The sequence below is a fragment of the Phyllobates terribilis genome, unplaced genomic scaffold (assembly GCF_046119375.1).
Source record: "Phyllobates terribilis strain yellow unplaced genomic scaffold, ASM4611937v1 Scaffold_2__4_contigs__length_985480577, whole genome shotgun sequence".
NCBI lineage: Eukaryota > Metazoa > Chordata > Amphibia > Anura > Dendrobatidae > Phyllobates > Phyllobates terribilis.
In genome coordinates this window covers 140,321,282-140,342,049 of record NW_027362762.1, presented here as the reverse complement: position 1 = coordinate 140,342,049, position 20,768 = coordinate 140,321,282, and the positions used below count along the sequence as shown (strand labels likewise).

At 42.9% G+C, this 20,768-nt stretch overlaps 1 protein-coding gene across 1 annotated transcript in view; it reads right to left on the bottom strand.

Moving 5' to 3' along the window:
* Window positions 1–19,398: 19,398 nt before the first annotated feature.
* Window positions 19,399–20,768, bottom strand: part of LOC141197786 (protein lifeguard 2-like) — a 39,602-nt gene continuing 38,232 nt past the window's right edge. Inside the window, exon 12 of the mRNA XM_073662872.1 lies at window positions 19,399–20,673. Coding sequence (XP_073518973.1) covers window positions 20,524–20,673 — 150 coding nt within the window. The 3' untranslated portion in view covers window positions 19,399–20,523. The remainder of the gene's footprint in view (window positions 20,674–20,768) is intronic.

Here is a 20,768-nt window from a genome sequence, read left to right as displayed (position 1 = left end):
ATTGTCGTCGCACTCAAACCTGGTTTGCTGTGGCTCGGCGGGGCTCACGAAGTTTAAAGCATCTGGCTGCAACTCGGCGGGGTTGCGAAGGTTGTCGTCGCACTCAAATCCGGTTTTGCTGTGGCTCAGCGGGGCCACGAAAATTTTTCCGGGGAGAGCGGTGTGTGAATAGTGTCCTGAGGAAATGCAGGAGCAGATAAAAATGGCTCTGAAGGGAGCAGCAACTGAGTCTGAAGCTATTGAGCGAATAGAGCGATTAAAGTGCCTGTTAAAACCGGAGCAGGTATTTGAGAAACGTCTACTGGACATGAAACTGGACATGGTGCAGGAACCACAGGAGCTGTGGGCACAATATGGAATGGCGGCAGTGGACCATTATATGAACTCTCCGGGGGCGCCAGTGTTGTCCCAGACTGCCCGGGGAGGTGGTAAGAGCTGTTGTGAACTGAGTCCTAAGACTATTGTTGATTTTTCTTGTAAAAATTCCCCTGCCGGTGTGGTTGTTAAAAAGGGGGCGGAGTCTAAAAAAGGGGCGGTTGTTCAAAACAGCGTGGAGGATAGAAAATCAAAAAAAATTACTGGTGGTGGGTTGGTACCTCCTAAAAATGACAATGTGACCGTTGATAATGGGGTAGCTCCAGTAAAGGGCGTGACGTCAAAGTGGGAGGTGACCGGCTAGTCCACAACACCATGGGGAGTGACACAGACCCCGTAGCTGACGGTGACACTACGAAAGTAGAAGGAGAGGTCAGTCAGGAGGGGCTAGACGAGGTGAGAAAGTCCCCATCTCGTAGACGGCGCAAGGGCCACAAAAAGGTTGCTCCTGTAGACTTGGCTGAAAATGAAAATAAAGAGAATGTAGTACTGTGTGCCTTTGCTTCAAGTGTGGATCCTCCATTAGCGGTAGAAGAGGAGGTGACGTTACCTGTAGCAACCTCCGGTACAGTACCGAGGCAGAAGGATCTGACAGCCCTGAAAGAGGAGGCGACCAGTCGTGACCAAGAGCTGAAGCCTATCGGCCAGCAGGGTCAGAGTGACGTGCAGCAATTATGTGAAAACCTGGGGAACGTGTCCTCAGACCAGTTGATCCTGGAGTCTGAACAGCAGAAAATACACCAGCTTATGAGGAACTGGCAGCGAGACGTGGAGCAAAGCCACGTGGAAATTAACCAGTGGAAGGAAATGTTCTACGCAATTAAGGAGGACCGCCGCAAAATCAAAGAAGAGGTTTTGCAGTTGAAGCTTGAGAAGGAGGCGCGGCAGGATGGTTTCTGGACGTGAACAAATCCTAGAACGACTGCGCAAACAGCTCAACCAGGAGCTGTGTGACTCCAAGAAGGAGTGTGGTGAACGCAGTAGGGAACTGCAACAGAGTAAGAGAGATTATGAGGATCTCCTCAAGGTGAAGGAAAAACTAGAGGAGGATAAGGCGGGTGCAGAGCAAGTGCGCCAAGTGGTTGACACCACTCTGCAAGACACCCGTGAGGAGAATGATGATCTCCGGGGAAAGACCCTAGATCTGGAAGCTCAGGTGAAGGAGCTACAGATGTCCTATGATACTCTCCAGAAGGCGGAGATGTACCTTAAGGAAACAGTCAGCAAGATGGAAGCTGAGCGAGAGAGGATGGAGGAGTCCATCGGAAAAGCCACAGACCAGGGCCAGGAGTTGACCGCTGGTGATGGGAGATATGAAGCAGATACCTCCTCGAGTGATGTGGGCTCGGAGGGTTCGGTGGATGTCGGAGCCGAGATCAAGCAGCTCAAGGAGTTGCTACAAACCCAGTGGACGCAAGAGAAGCGTGAGAGACTGGCTATTGAGAGCCGAGTGGGCGCATTGGAGACGGAGAGGTCTGAGAGAGCTCTGCTGCTGGAGGAGCAGTTGAAGCAGGAAGAGCTTCAGAGACGGGCCGCTGAGAGGCGAGTGGCGGAGCTAGAGGAAGAAGTTTCCGGGCTCAAAAGTCGCCTGACAAAGTATCACTCAGTGAACGAGGCCTTCTTGGAGAAGGAAAAGGGCGAACACTTTGCACTCACTCCCTTATACCATGAGAAGGCGGACCTGAGGAGAGCTAAGAGAGTGTTAACCACAGATAAATATGAGATGGAAGTGGTCAAGACGAAAATTGGTGAATTTGTAGCTGTGAGTCAGCTCAGGGGAAGCGTAAAGGGGGAAGAAGCTGAAAGTCAGTTGTCCCTGAACCCTGAGCTGGTTGATCGTATGGAAACCACTGGTGAAACCGAAACGTCTTGGTACAAGTGCCTCGTAGATGTGCCCGAGGATTTGAGGGAAGAATGCACCAGTGAGTCCGTGCATGAGGAGTTTAAGAAGGCCGTGGGAGCCTGTAAGGTGTACTTGACCTCAGAAGCTAAACAGCTGGTGGTCCTGTCCATGACCGAAGTCACAGTGAAGAGGGTGGCTATCCTAAGTGACATGCACTGGCGATGTATTCGCACAAAGCGGTTTCTCCGGTTGAAGACGGAGCAAGCCGTTAGACAACTGGAGTTGATGAGGAAAGCTCACAGGATGCGTGAAGAGGTCATCCGGGTGCCTCATGTTCTGGTGAGGAAGCTCGTCGGGAGAAATGGTCGAGCCATGCAGATGATGGTCAAGGAGTCTGGTGTGGTGAAAGTAAGCAGTCCACGTGATCGTCAGGACTGGATACCAGATGAAGACGGCATGGTATCATTCTCCGCTGTAGGAACAGAAGAAAGCCTGGGCTATATGCGCATGCTGTTAGAGTACCGAGTGACCTACCTGCGAGAGGTGGAACAGTTAAATCTTGCTAGACTGAGAGTGGATAGACAGCATCATCTGAGTAGCAGAAGATGGCAGCCGTCTAGAAATTATGAGACCAGACAAAGAAAGGGCCCCCTAAATAACAGAACAGCTATAGCTGGAGTTAGGGACCTTTCAAGATGTCCTGAGAGTAGTGGGCGTGGGTTTAGAGGTATTGAGACCTCCAGTAACTCAGGTTTGAGAAGCCCATACAAACGACCCAATAGAGGACAGGACAGTACGGAGTCGGACCGGACCGTAGATACCAGGGTATGTGAGTCACACCGCTGTATGACGGACCGCTGGGAGCGGGGGAGACCTGACAAGGTTACGACTGACCGCTGGGAGCGGGGAAGGTCTGACAAGATTATGACTGACTGCTGGGAGCAAGGGAGACCTGACAAGGTTACAACTGACCGCTGGGAGCGGGGGAACTCTGACAAGGTTACGACCCGGAAAGATGACCTGACGAAGTCAGTGACAGTGACAAATGGTATGTCCCTAAGGAATGGGCTAATGTCGTTGACCATAGTTCCAGGGGTTGAGTAGCACAATTGTAAAGTACATGGTCTCTATGTGAACTGAGGGTTATAATGTCATTGTGTATATTATGTGTTCAACCCCACAAGTTTGAACAGAGGGGGGATATGTAATGCAGCGACTTGCTGGCATTACGGTAATGGTCCAGGATGTGTTTTACCTGACCATGTAGCTTTCCCCTAAGGTGACTGGTCACATGACTGTGACATAGCACAGGTCCTGCGCGCACAGAATGTCTGTCTGATCACATGACTGTGACATCAGCAAGGTCCTGTCAGTATGTGTGTGTGTGTGTGCACGGGATGCATATATAAACCCTGCTTGATCGGAGACAGGTGTGTTCTGTGAGAGAGGCGTAAGGCCTGTTCCCGTGTGTGTGGGACACCGACCGTTTGAGGCCTAGTGAGGCCGAGTGAAGCCTGGTGCCTGAAAGGTCGAGACTGGATCCTGTGTGGATGCTAGTGGCCTTGGAAGGCAGAGGCTTGAGGAAGAGTCCTGAAAGGCAAAGCCTGGATCCTGTGTGGATGTCAGTGGCCTTTGAGGGAACGACGGCTAGAGACCCCCACCTGGGAAGCCGCAAAGCCACAGTGGTGGCGGATTAAGAGTCCTGAAAGGCAGAGCCTGGATCCTGTGTGGATGTCAGTGGGCTTTGAGGGAACGACGGCTGGAGACCCCTACCTGGGAAGCCGCAAAGCCACAGTGGTGGCTGATTAAATGGACTGCAGCAGCTAAACCCGGCAAAGGTAATACCCTGTGTTATATGGACATTAATATGGACATTGCTATGTTATTACCTTGTTGAAGGCTGTACCGGGAGCAAGTGGGCCGGTCTGCCACTTGGCTCGTGAACATTATATATATATATGTGTGTGTCGGCGTGCCACTGAGTTGGACCCGGTGAACTGTGGTTTATGAAGTGCAATAAACTGCAGCGTTGTGAAATACAGGAAGGACATTGCTGGTGTGCTTTGATTTACCCGGTGCAGCGAGTATCCCCCATTATGATGTCTAGCGCTGCCTTACAGCAGTAAAAAAATTCCTGCCCAGCAACTGATGACGCAGTGCATTGTAGATAGCGCAGATTTGTTCACACTCCATCGGACCGATACAGACACTTCATGCTTCCAGTGGTGCCCGCCGAGGGGAATAAAGTGTAATATTTTAGTGAGGAGGCACCAGGGAGGCGGATAGAGGGCTGTCCACACTGCTGGACCTGTCAGCTATGCCACCATAGCTGCGGCTTGGTGGCATTGAATGTGATGACAGGTCAGCTTTAAGCCATTTTTTCAGTACTGAAGATAAACAGTCAAAAGTCTCTTAAATCAGCCTTCATTTGCTTATTTCAGCAACATTGACGTACAACCACAAAATATATCAATAAAGTCACAAAACCTATTTTCAAGTCAATGCTTCAGACAGTTTTCACAATCTTGAAAAAAAAAGCAAAAACTTTGTTAAACCAGTCTTTACAGGCCTGTTTCAGCATCGCTGAGCGTATAAACCCTGCAGATGTTCAGGAAATCAATGCTGATATTTTCAAATTAATAGTTCAAACTGTTTTCGCAATATTAATGAAAAGCCGTCATATAGAGACAATAAACAGCCTATACTGACTTATTACAGCGCCATTGAATGCAGAATTACGAAGCTTTAAAAGGAAATTACTTAGCCTATTTGACGCTGTAATATAAATGTACATATAGGTTTTCATTTATTATGGAGCTTAGGTGCCCACAAGTTTTTAAAGATATTTTTTCAAACAAAGCTGAAAAATTATTTGGCCTCTGTAAATATAATATTTCACATTGAATTACCATGTAGGTGAATAATTATATGCATATTATTATGGGAAATTCATCAAATGTGGTATTGGGCATGACTATTTGGGATGGATAAATATATATATATATATATATATATATATATATATATATATATAAATATATATATACAGTACAGACCAAAAGTTTGGACACACCTTCTCATTTAAAGATTTTTCTGTATTTTCATGACTATGAAAATTGTACATTCACACTGAAGGCATCAAAACTATGAATTAACACATGTGGAATTATATACTTAACAAAAAAGTGGGAAACAACTGAAAATATGTCTTATATTCTAGGTTCTTCAAAGTAGCCACCTTTTGCTTTGATGAGGTAGTCACCGGAAATGATCTTCCAACAATCTTGAAGGAGTTCCCAGAGATGCTTAGCACTTGTTGGCCCTTTTGCCTTCACTCTGCGGTCCAGCTCACCCCAAAACATCTCGATTGGGTTCAGGTCTGGTGACTGTGGAGGCCAGGTCATCTGGCGTAGCACCCCATCACTCTCCTTCTTTGTCAAATAGCCCTTACACAGCCTGGAGGTGTGTTTGGGGTCATTGTCCTGTTGAAAAATAAATGATGGTCCAGCTAAACGCAAACCGGATGGAATAGCATGCCGCTGCAAGATGCTGTGGTAGCCATGCTGGTTCAGTATGCCTTCAATTTTGAATAAATCCCCAACAGTGTCACCAGCAAAGCACCCCCACACCATCACACCTCCTCCTCCATGCTTCACAGTGGGAACCAGGCATGTAGAGTCCATCCGTTCACCTTTTCTGCATCGCACAAAGACACGATGGTTGGAACCAAAGATCTCAAATTTGGACTCATCAGACCAAAGCACAGATTTCCACTGGTCTAATGTCCATTCCTTGTGTTATTTAGCCCAAACAAGTCTCTTCTGCTTGTTGCCTGTCCTTAGCAATGGTTTCTTAGCAGCTATTTTACCATGAAGGCCTGCTGCACAAAGTCTCCTCTTAACAGTTGTTGAAGAGATGTGTCTGCTGCTAGAACTCTGTGTGGCATTGACCTGGTCTCTAATCTGAGCTGCTGTTAACCTGCGATTTCTGAGGCTGGTGACTCGGATAAACTTATCCTCAGAAGCAGAGGTGACTCTTGGTCTTCCTTTCCTGGGGCTATCCTTATGTGAACCAGTTTCTTTGTAGCGCTTGATGGTTTTTGCAACTGCACTTGGGGACACTTTCAAAGTTTGCCCAATTTTTCGGACTGACTGACCTTCATTTCTTAAAGTAATGATGGCCACTCGTTTTTCTTTACTTAGCTGCTTTTTCTTGCCATAATACAACTTCTAACAGTCTATTCAGTAGGACTATCAGCTGTGTATCCACCAGACTTCTGCACAACACAACTGATGGTCCCAACCCCATTTATAAGGGATGAAATCCCACTTATTAAACCTGACAGAGCACACCTGTGAAGTGAAAATCATTTCCGGTGACTACCTCTTGAAGCTCATCAAGAGAATGCCAAGAGTGTGCAAAGCAGTCATCAAAGCAAAAGGTGGCTACTTTGAAGAACCTAAAATATAAGACATATTTTCAGTTGTTTCACACTTTTTTGTTAAGTATATAATTCCACATGTGTTAATTCATAGTTTTGATGCCTTCAGTGTGAATGTACAATTTTCATAGTCATGAAAATGCAGAAAAATCTTTAAATAATAGTTATACCCATATTCCTATGAGGAGTAGATGAAATATGTTCCTGGGCATGTGTATTTGTGATATTTTAGCCATAATCCCCATAAGGAACAATAGTTATACCCATATTCCTATCAGAAGTAGATGAAGTATGTTCCTGGGCATGTGTATTTGTGATATTTTTCCCATAATCCCCATACAGAACAATAGTTATATCCATATTCCTATGAGAAGTAGATGAAATATGTTCCTGGGCATGTGTATTTGTGATATTTCACCCATAATCCCCATACAGAATAATAGTTATATCCATATTCCTATGAGAAGTAGATTAAATCTTTTCCTGGGCATGTATATTTGTGATATTTCACCCATAATCCCCATACAGAACAATAGTTATACCCATATTCCTATGAGAAGTAGATGAAGTATGTTCCTGGCCATGTGCATTTGTGATATTTCACCCATAATCCCCATACAGAACAATAGTTATACCCATATTCCTATGAGAAATAGATGAAATATGTTCCTTGGCATGTGCATTTGTGATATTTCACCCGTAATCCCCATACAGGACAATAGTTATACACATATTCCTATTGAATGTAGATGAAATATGTTCCTGGGCATGTGTATTTGTGATATTTCACCCATAATCCCCATACAGAACAATAGTTATAGACATATTCCTATTGAATGTAGATGAAATATGTTCCTGGGCATGTGTTTTTGTGATATTTTAGCCATAATCCCCATAAGGAACAATAGTTATACCCATATTCCTATCAGAAGTAGATGAAGTATATTCCTGGACATGTGTATTTGTGATATTTCACCCATAATCCCCATACAGAACAATAGTTATACCCATATTCCTATGAGAAGTAGATGAAATATGTTTCTGGGCATGTGTGTTTGTGATATTTCACCCATAATCCCCATACAGAACAATAGTTATACCCATATTCCTATCAGAAGTAGATGAAATATGTTTCTGGGCATGTGCATTTGTGATATTTGACCCATAATCCCCATACAGAACAATAGTTATACTCATATTCTTATCCGAAGTAGATGAAATATGTTCCTGGGCATGTGTATTTGTGATATTTCAACCATAATCCCCATACAGAACAATAGTTATACCCATATTCCTATTAAATGTAGATGAAATATGTTCCTGGGCATGTGTATTTGTGATATTTCACCCATAATCCCCATACAGAGCAATAGTTATACCCATATTCCTATGAGAAGTAGATGAAGTATGTTCCTGGGCATGTGTATTTGTGATATTTTAGCCATAATCCCCATACAGAGCAATAGCTATACCCATATTCCTATGAGAAGTAGATGAAGTATGTTCCTGGGCATGTGTATTTGTGATATTTCAACCATAATCCCCATACAGAACAATAGTTATACCCATATTCCTATCAGAACTAGATGAAGTATGTTCCTGGGCATGTGTATTTGTGATATTTCACTCATAATCCCCATACCGAACAATAGTTATACCCATATTCCTATGAGAAGTAGATGAAATATGTTTCTGGGCATGTGTGTTTGTGATATTTCACCAATAATCCCCATACAGAACAATAGTTATACCCATATTCCGAGCAGAAGTAGATGAAATATGTTTCTGGGCATGTGCATTTGTGATATTTCACCCATAATCCCCATACAGAACAATAGTTATACTCATATTCTTATCCGAAGTAGATGAAATATGTTCCTGGGCATGTGTATTTGTGATATTTCAACCATAATCCCCATACAGAACAATAGATATACCCATATTCCTATCAGAAGTAGATGAAGTATGTTCCTGGGCATGTGTATTTGTGATATTTCACCCATAATCCCCATACAGAACAATAGTTATACCCATATTCCTATTAAATGTAGATGAAATATGTTCCTGGGCATGTGTATTTGTGATATTTCACCCATAATCCCCATACAGAGCAATAGTTATACCCATATTCCTATGAGAAGTAGATGAAGTATGTTCCTGGGCATGTGTATTTGTGATATTTTAGCCATAATCCCCATACAGAGCAATAGCTATACCCATATTCCTATGAGAAGTAGATGAAGTATGTTCCTGGGCATGTGTATTTGTGATATTTCAACCATAATCCCCATACAGAACAATAGTTATACCCATATTCCTATCAGAAGTAGATGAAGTATGTTCCTGGGCATGTGTATTTGTGATATTTCACTCATAATCCCCATACCGAACAATAGTTATACCCATATTCCTATGAGAAGTAGATGAAATATGTTTCTGGGCATGTGTGTTTGTGATATTTCACCAATAATCCCCATACAGAACAATAGTTATACCCATATTCCTAGCAGAAGTAGATGAAATATGTTTCTGGGCATGTGCATTTGTGATATTTCACCCATAATCCCCATACAGAACAATAGTTATACCCATATTCCTATGAGAAGTAGATGAAGTATGTTCCTGGGCATGTGTATTTGTGATATTTCAACCATAATCCCCATACAGAACAATAGTTATACCCATATTCCTATCAGAAGTAGATGAAGTATGTTCCTGGGCATGTGTATTTGTGATATTTCACTCATAATCCCCATACCGAACAATAGTTATACCCATATTCCTATGAGAAGTAGATGAAATATGTTTCTGGGCATGTGTGTTTGTGATATTTCACCAATAATCCCCATACAGAACAATAGTTATACCCATATTCCTAGCAGAAGTAGATGAAATATGTTTCTGGGCATGTGCATTTGTGATATTTCACCCATAATCCCCATACAGAACAATAGTTATACCCATATTCCTATCAGAAGTAGATGAAGTATGTTCCTGGGCATGTGTATTTGTGATATTTTAGCCATAATCCCCATACAGAACAATAGTTACACCCATATTCCTATGAGAAGTAGATGAAGTATGTTCCTGGGCATGTGTATTTGTGATATTTCAACCATAATCCCCATACAGAACAATAGTTATACCCATATTCCTATCAGAAGTAGATGAAGTATGTTCCTGGGCATGTGTATTTGTGATATTTCACTCATAATCCCCATACCGAACAATAGTTATACCCATATTCCTATGAGAAGTAGATGAAGTATGTTCCTGGGCATGTGTATTTGTGATATTTCAACCATAATCCCCATACAGAACAATAGTTATACCCATATTCCTATCAGAAGTAGATGAAGTATGTTCCTGGGCATGTGTATTTGTGATATTTCACTCATAATCCCCATACCGAACAATAGTTATACCCATATTCCTATGAGAAGTAGATGAAATATGTTTCTGGGCATGTGTGTTTGTGATATTTCACCAATAATCCCCATACAGAACAATAGTTATACCCATATTCCTAGCAGAAGTAGATGAAATATGTTTCTGGGCATGTGCATTTGTGATATTTCACCCATAATCCCCATACAGAACAATAGTTATACCCATATTCCTATCAGAAGTAGATGAAGTATGTTCCTGGGCATGTGTATTTGTGATATTTTAGCCATAATCCCCATACAGAACAATAGTTACACCCATATTCCTATGAGAAGTAGATGAAGTATGTTCCTGGGCATGTGTATTTGTGATATTTCAACCATAATCCCCATACAGAACAATAGTTATACCCATATTCCTATCAGAAGTAGATGAAGTATGTTCCTGGGCATGTGTATTTGTGATATTTCACTCATAATCCCCATACCGAACAATAGTTATACCCATATTCCTATGAGAAGTAGATGAAGTATGTTCCTGGGCATGTGTATTTGTGATATTTCAACCATAATCCCCATACAGAACAATAGTTATGCCCATATTCCTATCAGAAGTAGATGAAGTATGTTCCTGGGCATGTGTATTTGTGATATTTCACTCATAATCCCCATACCGAACAATAGTTATACCCATATTCCTATGAGAAGTAGATGAAATATGTTTCTGGGCATGTGTGTTTGTGATATTTCACCAATAATCCCCATACAGAACAATAGTTATACCCATATTCCTAGCAGAAGTAGATGAAATATGTTTCTGGGCATGTGCATTTGTGATATTTCACCCATAATCCCCATACAGAACAATAGTTATACCCATATTCCTATCAGAAGTAGATGAAGTATGTTCCTGGGCATGTGTATTTGTGATATTTTAGCCATAATCCCCATACAGAACAATAGTTACACCCATATTCCTATGAGAAGTAGATGAAGTATGTTCCTGGGCATGTGTATTTGTGATATTTCAACCATAATCCCCATACAGAACAATAGTTATACCCATATTCCTATCAGAAGTAGATGAAGTATGTTCCTGGGCATGTGTATTTGTGGTATTTTAGCCATAATCCCCATACAGAACAATAATTCTACCTATATTCCTATGAGATGTTGATGAGATATATCACCAGGCGTGTGTAACCCCGATATTTTACACATAATCTCAAATAGTTACAATCTGTTTTCCCTGGTTCTATTATTAAACTTTAATCCAGCCGTGTGGATGCTCTGATTCATTTTAGTATTTCCATTGAATTCCCTCTGATTTCTTTCTATATTACAGGTCAAGAGTTAAAAACTGCTGCTTCTTCTAATCCAGTATCAAGGCCAGAAGTAATTTCCTGGTCTGCATTTGAAAAATGTGCTGCCATCTAGTGGTCGAGTCTAGCATTGCAGCCCATAATCCCATCATCCCATCATCCCAATATGCAGTTTAGTACGTCCCCCCCCGGCTTAACTCCGGAAAAGTGTTTTATACATGTCTCACGCTGCATGCAAATTGTGTGGTCCGGTTCCATGGTTGAATCCAGATTGTGATCAGCGGCCGCTTCAAACATCGCCCCTTCTATCCCGATGGAAGAGGATCACGACTCTACGTCATCCCCACAGTGTCCGAAGTCTCGCGCCGTGCAGTGGAATCAGAGGCCGACATAATACTCAGCCGCCGTCTTAATTTCTACGTCACCAGCTCCCTGGTCGACCAGGTATTTTGACTTCATCGTTTGCATTTGGGCGATTGATGCCCTTGCTAATGCCTCGGTTATGCTAACCCCTTGTCTCCCCTGATGAGTTTAAAACAAAACGCGTAGGGAGCGTTATGGGGCATTGATTTTTAAGGTTCCCTTCGGCTCCTATGAGTTTGGTTGGGGATATTGTGTGGACTGTGGTCGCTGCCCCCCACTCCGAGCATCTTTCTCTCTGCAACTCTGACCATTTATATGACCTGACTTGATACAGGGGACCTGACCTGGATCTGACTAACAGCACCTCGAACCGTCGGTGAGATTGTTCCTTTATTATTATATTACCTGGACATTGTTATATGCTTTGACCCTGTTTTCAGAGGTGTTGTTGACATATGAATTTCTAATCTATGTATTCGTGTTGTGTGTTTTATTGAGCCTCTAATTCCACTTCACAGGCACAAGACTTCAAGCACTGTGAGGATGATGTAGAGACGTGATCCACTTCCATCAGGATAGAAGAGGCGGTGTTTCAAGCGACCAGGTCAACGTTGATTGCAATCTGGATTCACCCATATAATTTCCAGCAGCGTGGGACATGTATAAAGCACTTTTTTGGCGATATGCCTCTGAGGGTATGAAGGGGTTGTAGGAACCCCATTTACATGATATTAAGGGTTCACTCACACTAGCGTATAATCGGTACCATTCTCATCCAGGAGAGTGGGACAATTTTTTTCTCACTTGTCATCCGTGTGCTGTCCATATACAATCTGTTTTTTTACTCAGCAGGTATAAATCACTTATAAGACCATTTACAGTTTAGTATGTTACAGAATTGTAATGTTTCCGTGAAAATCAGATGCCATACTGTTGGTCCGTATGGCATGCGATTTTTTTTTCTCGCACATTACCAATTTCGGAGTGAAACCGTAGCATGATGCAGATTGCACTTGTCCGATTTATGCGCTAGTGTTTGCGAACCCTTAAGGTGATGGGCATGGTTTATAAGGCATGAAACTGGTGAATGGTTCTCTTTAAGGAAAATTACTAAGGCTTGATATTAGTGGGTAAAAAGCCATTAGTCTAGGCTTGAGGAGGTTTTTTAAGGCACAAAATCCAATGAGTTTTTCAATAGAACTCTGTAACAGACTGGATGGTGGAGCCACTGTGCCGACTAGGTGCCACACCAAGTCCGACATCGGGTGCACAGCGGGACCAAGTTCTACACCAGGTATGACCTGGGGTGGATGGCAGCTGACCTCCAAGGGACAGGAGGCAGGAACAGCCAGGAATAGTAGACTTGGCTAGTACTGGCTGACATGGCTGGTATGGTGACTGACACAAAGGCAAGCAGGTACTGACTGGCATGGCTGAAGTACAGACAGACTATTACGGCAGAAGTGCAGACGGGCAGATACTGGATAGCACGGCTGATATAAACAGGCAGGTGGGTACGGCTGATACACAGATAGGCTGGTGCTGACGGGCACGGCTGATGCACAGACGGGCAGGTACTGGCGAGCACGGCACAAAGGGGAAGGTGCTGGCGGGTAAGGCTGATGCACAGACGGGCACAGCTGAAGAATAGGCAGGAAGGTAGATTGAAAGACAAGAATATAACAGGCAGGCACGGCAGGCGTGAATATATAGGCAGGTATACCGGGATACGAGCAATGAGACCTGAGAGCTAGCAAGTGTGTTTGAAACAACGTTGCACAGGCACCTCCCATCAGGTGGAGGTGCCTTAAATAATAAGAGTCTCCCAGCCATTGGCTGGGGACACTTTAGGATGGCGCGCATTGTCCTTTTAAGAAGGTGGGATCACGCGCCCTAAGCACAGTACCCAGGGATCTGCGAGCAGTGCACAGACCCTGGGCAGCAGCCGAGGAGGAAGGGAGTGGAGGGACTGCGGCAGTGAGTGAGTCATCTTCCGGAGGAGGGAAGCAGAAGGCAGAGACACCGGCGCTACAAACTCCATTTTAGGAAATCTATTTTTTTGGAGGCATTTGTTCTGGAGCGTTCTTTTGTTTAGCGATGGTGCAAATCAGTTTGCAGGACCCTGTCCAATAATTTGTGGCTGCTGGACGGGAGCCCTGAGAACTGCCTGCTACCTACCTACCTACCTTGGCTCTTCTTTTTGTTAGCTGACCTGGACGTCACACTACAACAATGATGTTGCAAAATGTTCAAAACATTGTTGGAGAAAAAGGGTAAAAAAAAAGAGTAAAATAAAGCAAACTGGATTTTATATTGAATAAGAAGAGATTTGACAGAACAATTAGGCTATGTTCACACTTGTCATTTTTTCTGCAGCAAAACCTGATCTCTTGGCAGAAAAGAAGCTGCGTCAAAAATGCAGGTTTTGGTGCATTTTTTGGTGCATTTTTCAGGATCCCAAAGTTCAGCTTTGCTTCCACCAGAGAAGCATGAGCACAGGTTACCAATGCAAGACATATATGAAACCAAATTAACCAGAAGTGCAAATGTACAGTGGGGGAGGTGAATTGTTCAGGAATAGTTTTTCTAAGACACTGGCAGTGCATTGAGTTTGTAGGACACTATTTATTTTCACACTATTGGGTCTGCCATTGAGTTGCTCAGTGATTGTTCAATTTCACACCTCCGTGGCCACAGGTATTGCTCAATCTCACACCTAGGTCAGTCAATGTTTACATTCTACACATAACTAATTTAATTAAACTGTCCTAATCCAAATGCCATCTCATGTGACAAAGACAAGATGGTAAAATCACAAAAATAAATGAGTTTCACATACTGCTGTACTTTTTTTTTCACTAAAAACGCAGCAAAACCTGCTAGCTATGTTCACACTAAGCTTTTTTTTCAGCGGTTTTTCACCACCCATTACTTTCAGTGAGTGAAAACACAGAAAAAAAACGCTGAAAGAAGTGACATGCTCTATTGTGCAAAAAACCATGCAAAGCACAAAATACTGATGACACAAAAACTAAAGATTTCTTAAATTTCATAGATTTTGCTGGTACTGTAAAATGCAGTGGAAAATTTGCATAAAAATGCATAAAAAAGCTGAAAAAAACACCTAGTGTGAACATAGCCTTAAAGTGTTTTTTTGAGGAGGATTTTTGGAGCTGTTCCACTTTAAAAATCCTCCTCAAAATCTCTGTGTGCACATAGGGGCCAATTTATTATTGCATTTGAACTTATTTTGTCTAGGTTTTGGCGATTTTCATTATTGCACAATTCTTCTATTAATTTGCACCTTTTTTTAAAGTATTTTCTATTTGTTCGCTTGTTATACCTTTATGTTCGCCATTGTTGGTCTGGTTTGGGATGTCCAGATTTTTTCAACTTATTCATCAATTCTGAACTTTTAAAAAGTCACAAAATTTGATGCAAATGTACTCCAGCCTCCCCCAGAATCGATTTTATATATGCTAGTTATTTTAACAACATTTTTGTACCATTTAGTTAAACATGCAACTGTTTGCGCTTAAAATTTGATAAAAAAAAGTAAAGGGCAATTTTTTTTCTTTGCGAAAACTGGGTTGGCCTTTTTGATAAATTTGTCGGAGAAAAACAGAAGCAAATAGCACGAGACAAAAAAGAAAAGAGACTTAAAAAATAAAGCAAATAATGAATCGGGACCATAGATTTAGCCACTAAAGTTTGGGGGTTGTTTAGATTGGGGGCTACGCTGCAACTTTGGGTGCGACACAGGTCAAGAGGTCACAGATCGCTACGTGTCACAGTTACATCAAGCTTAATGTAGGTGAATGGGGAACGCATAACCCATGGGTAAAGCTGCTGGGTGCACGGGAAACGCATTGGTGTTTTCACTAATGGAGCAAGCTTTGGATGTAAAAATGTTTTTAGAACTTTACCAATAAACACGAAGATTTTATATCAGTGAAGCTGGATCTTCTCTTACAATAGTATGTACAGTGGGTACGGAAAGTATTCAGACCCCTTTACATTTTTCACTCTTTGTTTCATTGCAGTCATTTGGTAAATTCTAAAGAATTCATTTTTTTCTCATTAAAGTACACTCTGCACCCCATCTTGACTGATAAAAAACAGAAATTTTGAAATTTTTGCTCATTTATTAAAAAATAAAAACTGAAATATCACATTGTCATAAGCAGGCGTCCTCAAACTTTTTAAACAGGGGGCCAGTTCACTGTCCCTCAGACCATTGGAGGGCCGGAATATAGTTTTTAAAAAAATCTATGAACAAATTCCTATGCACACTGCACATATCTTATTTTGAAGTAAAAAAACAATGCAGGAACAAATACAATATTTAAAATGAAGAACAAGTAAAGTTAAATCAACCGGTATTTCAATAGGCAGGTAAATATCCCCAATAGGCAGCATAGGTCCCCAATAGGCAGGTAAATGTCCCCAATAGGCAGCATAGGTCCTCAATAGGCAGGTAAATGTTCCCAAAAGGCAGGTAAATGTCCCCAATAGGCAGCATAGGTCCCCAATAGGCAGGTAAATGTCCCCAATAGGCAGGTAAATATCCCCAATAGGCAGCATAGGTCTCCAATAGGCAGGTAAATGTCCTCAATAGGCAGGTGAATGTCCCCAATAGGCAGCATAGGCCCCATGCAGGGTGTCACCCCCATATAATGCCCCATGCAGGATGTCCCTTTCTCCCACCATATAATGCCCCATGCAAGATATCACTCCCCTGTCTTTATAATGCCCCATGCAGGATGTCACCCCCCATATAATGCCCCATGCAGGATATCACTCCCCTGTCTTTATAATGCCCCATTCAGGATGTCACCCCCCAATATAATGCCCCATGCTGGATGTCACCCCCCATATAATGCCCCATGCAGGATGGATGTCCCTTTCTCCCACCATATAATGCTCCATGCAAGATATCACTCCCCTGTCTTTATAATGCCCCATTCAGGATGTCACCCCCCCATATAATGCCCCATTCAGGATGTCACCCCCCATATAATGCCCCATGCTGGATGTCACCCCCCATATAATGCCCCATGCAGCATGTCACTCCCCCATATAATGCCCCATGCAGGATGTCACCCCCCCATATAATGCCCCATGCAGGATGCCACCCTCCCATATAATGCCCCATGCAGGATGTCACCCCTAATATTATGCCCCATGCCTCCATACATTAAAAAAAAAAAAAATCCAATACTCACCTCACTTCTCACCTGCTGCCGCTGCTTGGGTCCGGACTCCAGCGTCGCTGGCATCTTCCCGCTCTGCGCTGCCTGTGACGGCTCAGGGGAGGGTGCGGCGGAAAGACGTCACCGCACCCTCTGACCTGAGACGTCACAGGGAGCGCGCACCAGGAAGACAGCGGATCTGCGGAGGCACGGGGAGAGGTAAGTATCCAGCTGCCGGGGCCCGGAGGGAGCTGGCGCTGACACCGCTCTTCTCCACCCACAGCCCGGCGGGGGGGATAAAAATCCTCCGCGGGCCGCATGTGGCCCGCGGGCCGTAGTTTGAGGACCCATGGTCATAAGTATTCAGACCCTTTGCCCAGTATTGAGTAGAAGCACCCTTTTGAGCTAGTACAGCCATGAGTCTTCTTGGGAATGATGCAACAAGTTTTCACACCTGGATTTGGGGACGCTCTGCCATTCTTCCTTGCAGATCCTCTCCAGTTCTGTCAGGTTGGATGGTGAACGTTAGTGGACAGCCATTTTCAGGTCTCTCCAGAGATGCTCAATTGGGTTTAGGTCAGGGCTCTGGTTGGGCCAGTCAAGAATGGTCACAGAGTTGTTCTGAAGCCATTCCTTTGTTATTTTAGCTGTGTGCTTAGGGTCACTGTCTTGTTGGAAGGTGAACCTTCAGCCAAGTCTAAGGTCCAGAGCACTCTGGAAGAGGTTTTCATCAATGATATCTCTGTACTTGGCCGTATTCATGTTTCCTTCAATTGCAACCAGTCGTCCTGTCCGTGCAGCTGAAAAACTCCCCCATAGCATGATGCTGCCACCACCATGTTTCACTATTGGGATTGTATTGGGCAGGTGATGAACAGTGCCTGATTTTCTCTACACATACCGCTTACAATTATCACCAAAAAGTTCTAGATTCGTCTCATCAGACCAGAGAATCTTATTTCTCATAATCTGGCAGTCCTTTATGTGTTTTTGAGCAAACTCTATGCAGGCTTTCATATGTCTTGCACTGAGGAGAGGCTTCCTTTGGGCCACTCTGCCATAAAGGCCCGACTGGTGTAGGTCTGCAGTGATAGTTGACTTTGTGGAACTTTCTCCCATCTCCCTACTGCATCTCTGGATCTCAGCCACAGTGATCTTGGGGGTTCTTCTTTACCTCTCTCACCAAGCCTCTTCTCCCACGATTGCTCAGTTTGGCTGGATGGCCAGGTCTAGGAACACTTCTGGTGGTCCCAAACTTCTTCCATTTAAGGATTATGGAGGTCACTGTGCTCTTAGGAACCTTGAGTAATGCAGAAATTCTTTTGTAACCTTGGCCAGATCTGTGCCTTGCCACAACTCTGTCTCTGAGCTCCTTGGGCAGTTTCTTTTGAGCTCATAATTCTCATTTGGTCTGACATAAACTGTGAGCTGTGAGGTCTTATATAGACAGGTGTGTGCCTTTCCAAATCAAGTCCTATCAGTTTAATTAAACCCAGCTGGACTCCAATGAAGGAGTAGAACCATCTCAAGGTGGATCACAAGGAAATGGACAGCATGTAACTTAACTATGATTGTCTGAGCAAAGGGTCTGAATACTTATGACCATGTGATATTTCAGTTTTTCTTTTTTAATAAATTTGCAAAAATTTCTACATTTCTGTTTTTTTTCAGTCAAGATGGGGTGCAGAGTGTACTTTAATGAGAAAACTTTTTAGAATTTACCAAATGGCTGCAATGAAACAAAGTGTAAAAAATTTAAAGGGGTCTGAATACTTTCCGTACCCACTGTACTTTGCATCGTAGTTGCGGTCATCATTATCCCAGACAATGAGAGGTGGAAATGTGGTCATAATAGCCACTGTGCCTAGGAGAATCTGACCCATATGAGGGCCAATATTTGGCTAGTAGAGAGGCTTGTACATGCACGACTGCAAGAATGCCAAAGTTGTGCTGCCAGTCACAGCTAATAATAAAGAATGTGTCTGGTTGTCTACATGGAAACTGATTAGTTGCAGTGGGACCACGTTACAGGGAATTTGTCAGGTCATTTTTTCCTACCCTACTAATAGTACCCTGAACACGGTATCCACCGCTTGTATACATATTCAGGAACAGGCGATGGATTACCATGTTTATCACACCACCTCCCACATTGATGAATATGGATGATACACATTGCAGGATACTGCAATGCCAAATTCATTTGGCATTAACGTACATCTGACTAGCCGGAGCGTGACTATTACATTTTCAGGGGCTTACAGCAACACAATGGGGTAACGTACATGAATAAAAGTTACGTATCCTAAAAGGGCTGCCTAAATCCAATTTTAGGATATTATTAGTAGGGTAGACAAAAATGACCTGACAGATTCCCTTCAATGATCATTAGTTGTGATCTAGTGGCGTGGCATTAGGACCACATGTTGGCCCTACCTTGGATTGACTATTAAAGAATGTCAGAAGACACAATACAAACACAGAAGAATATAAGACTTTATTGTATCAATCTGCATGTCAGCCCGTAATTCACTGTAACTACAGCTCAGATGGGATACAAAAATAGACATCATGCACATGTTATCGTGCTGCTGTGATAGTCAATGACCAGGACAAGAAATACGAGACTAACTAATTATCAACCTAGAAAGCAACATTAGAAAGCAATTAAAAGGGATGTACCAGGTACAAGATAAACATGGCTGATTTCTACCGAAAATTGCACCATTTTTGTCCATTGGGCTGTGTTGGGTATATTCTCTTAAAGGGAACCTATCACGTTGAATATGGTCTCTGATCTGCAGGCAGGGTGTTATTGAGTAGGAAGAGCTGATCAGATTGATAGACATTTTTGTGGGAAAAGTTTCAGTACAACTAGCATTTTATTGCAATTTCCAGTGTTTGTACGCATATGAGTCCAGTGGGCGCTCCTATTCAGTGATTGACAGTCTTCCCTGAATGACTGTGCATGCATGATAGCTGTCAATCACTAGTAGGACCGCCCACTGGACTCATATACATACAAACACCTGGGATTTCAATGAAAAAAATGCAAGTTATTCTAAATTTCTACCACAAACCTAAATATAATTCTACTCAGCTTCTCCCTCTGTATGCCATGCTGTCCACAGATCAGATCCCTTTAAAAGATACTGAGTTTCAATTCCACATACAACCAATGGATAACGGTGACGATACGTCTGGATAATAGCCATGTTGTATAGTCTTTTACACCCCTATTAACTATGAAGCCACGACTGCTAGAAGACGTAATGTCATTCAGTAATCGCTCTTGGTAACTTCCATTTCCACTCTTCTAACTGATTTATTAATAAGCCAAATGTGTAAATTGCGCCTCTCCAATGAATTCAAGTCATTTACGTGTTACCGAGTCTCCTGATCACATTGAATATTTATGGTGGTAGTCAAGTCTTCGACAAGCGAGTGCTTGGCTGCTAATTGCATTTAGGTAACATTTATGTGTGTGCCTGTATGTTACGGTGCAAATCTCGGTGTGTAGTGCCATATTGTAACGCCCAGAAGAATGAATGAGTTCCTGGCAGACATCTGTGTACACCGAGTATTTATTTACTGCAAGTCTTCAATCTTGGGTTGTGCCAAACAATTGGAGGAAGAATGAAAAGATGTAGATGATGTCCAGGTAGATGTTCAGTGCCCCAAAAATGTATTCTTCAGGACTGAGTGTATATCGTCGATTTCCCATCAACATCTGCGTGTCAAATGCCAAAAACTGCAGAAAAGAGGAAAAGAAATGTAAAAATGACCACTCTTTTAATAAACAATTAGGCAATCCCGTAGAAAACTGGCGTAAAAGCTTTGGAAAGT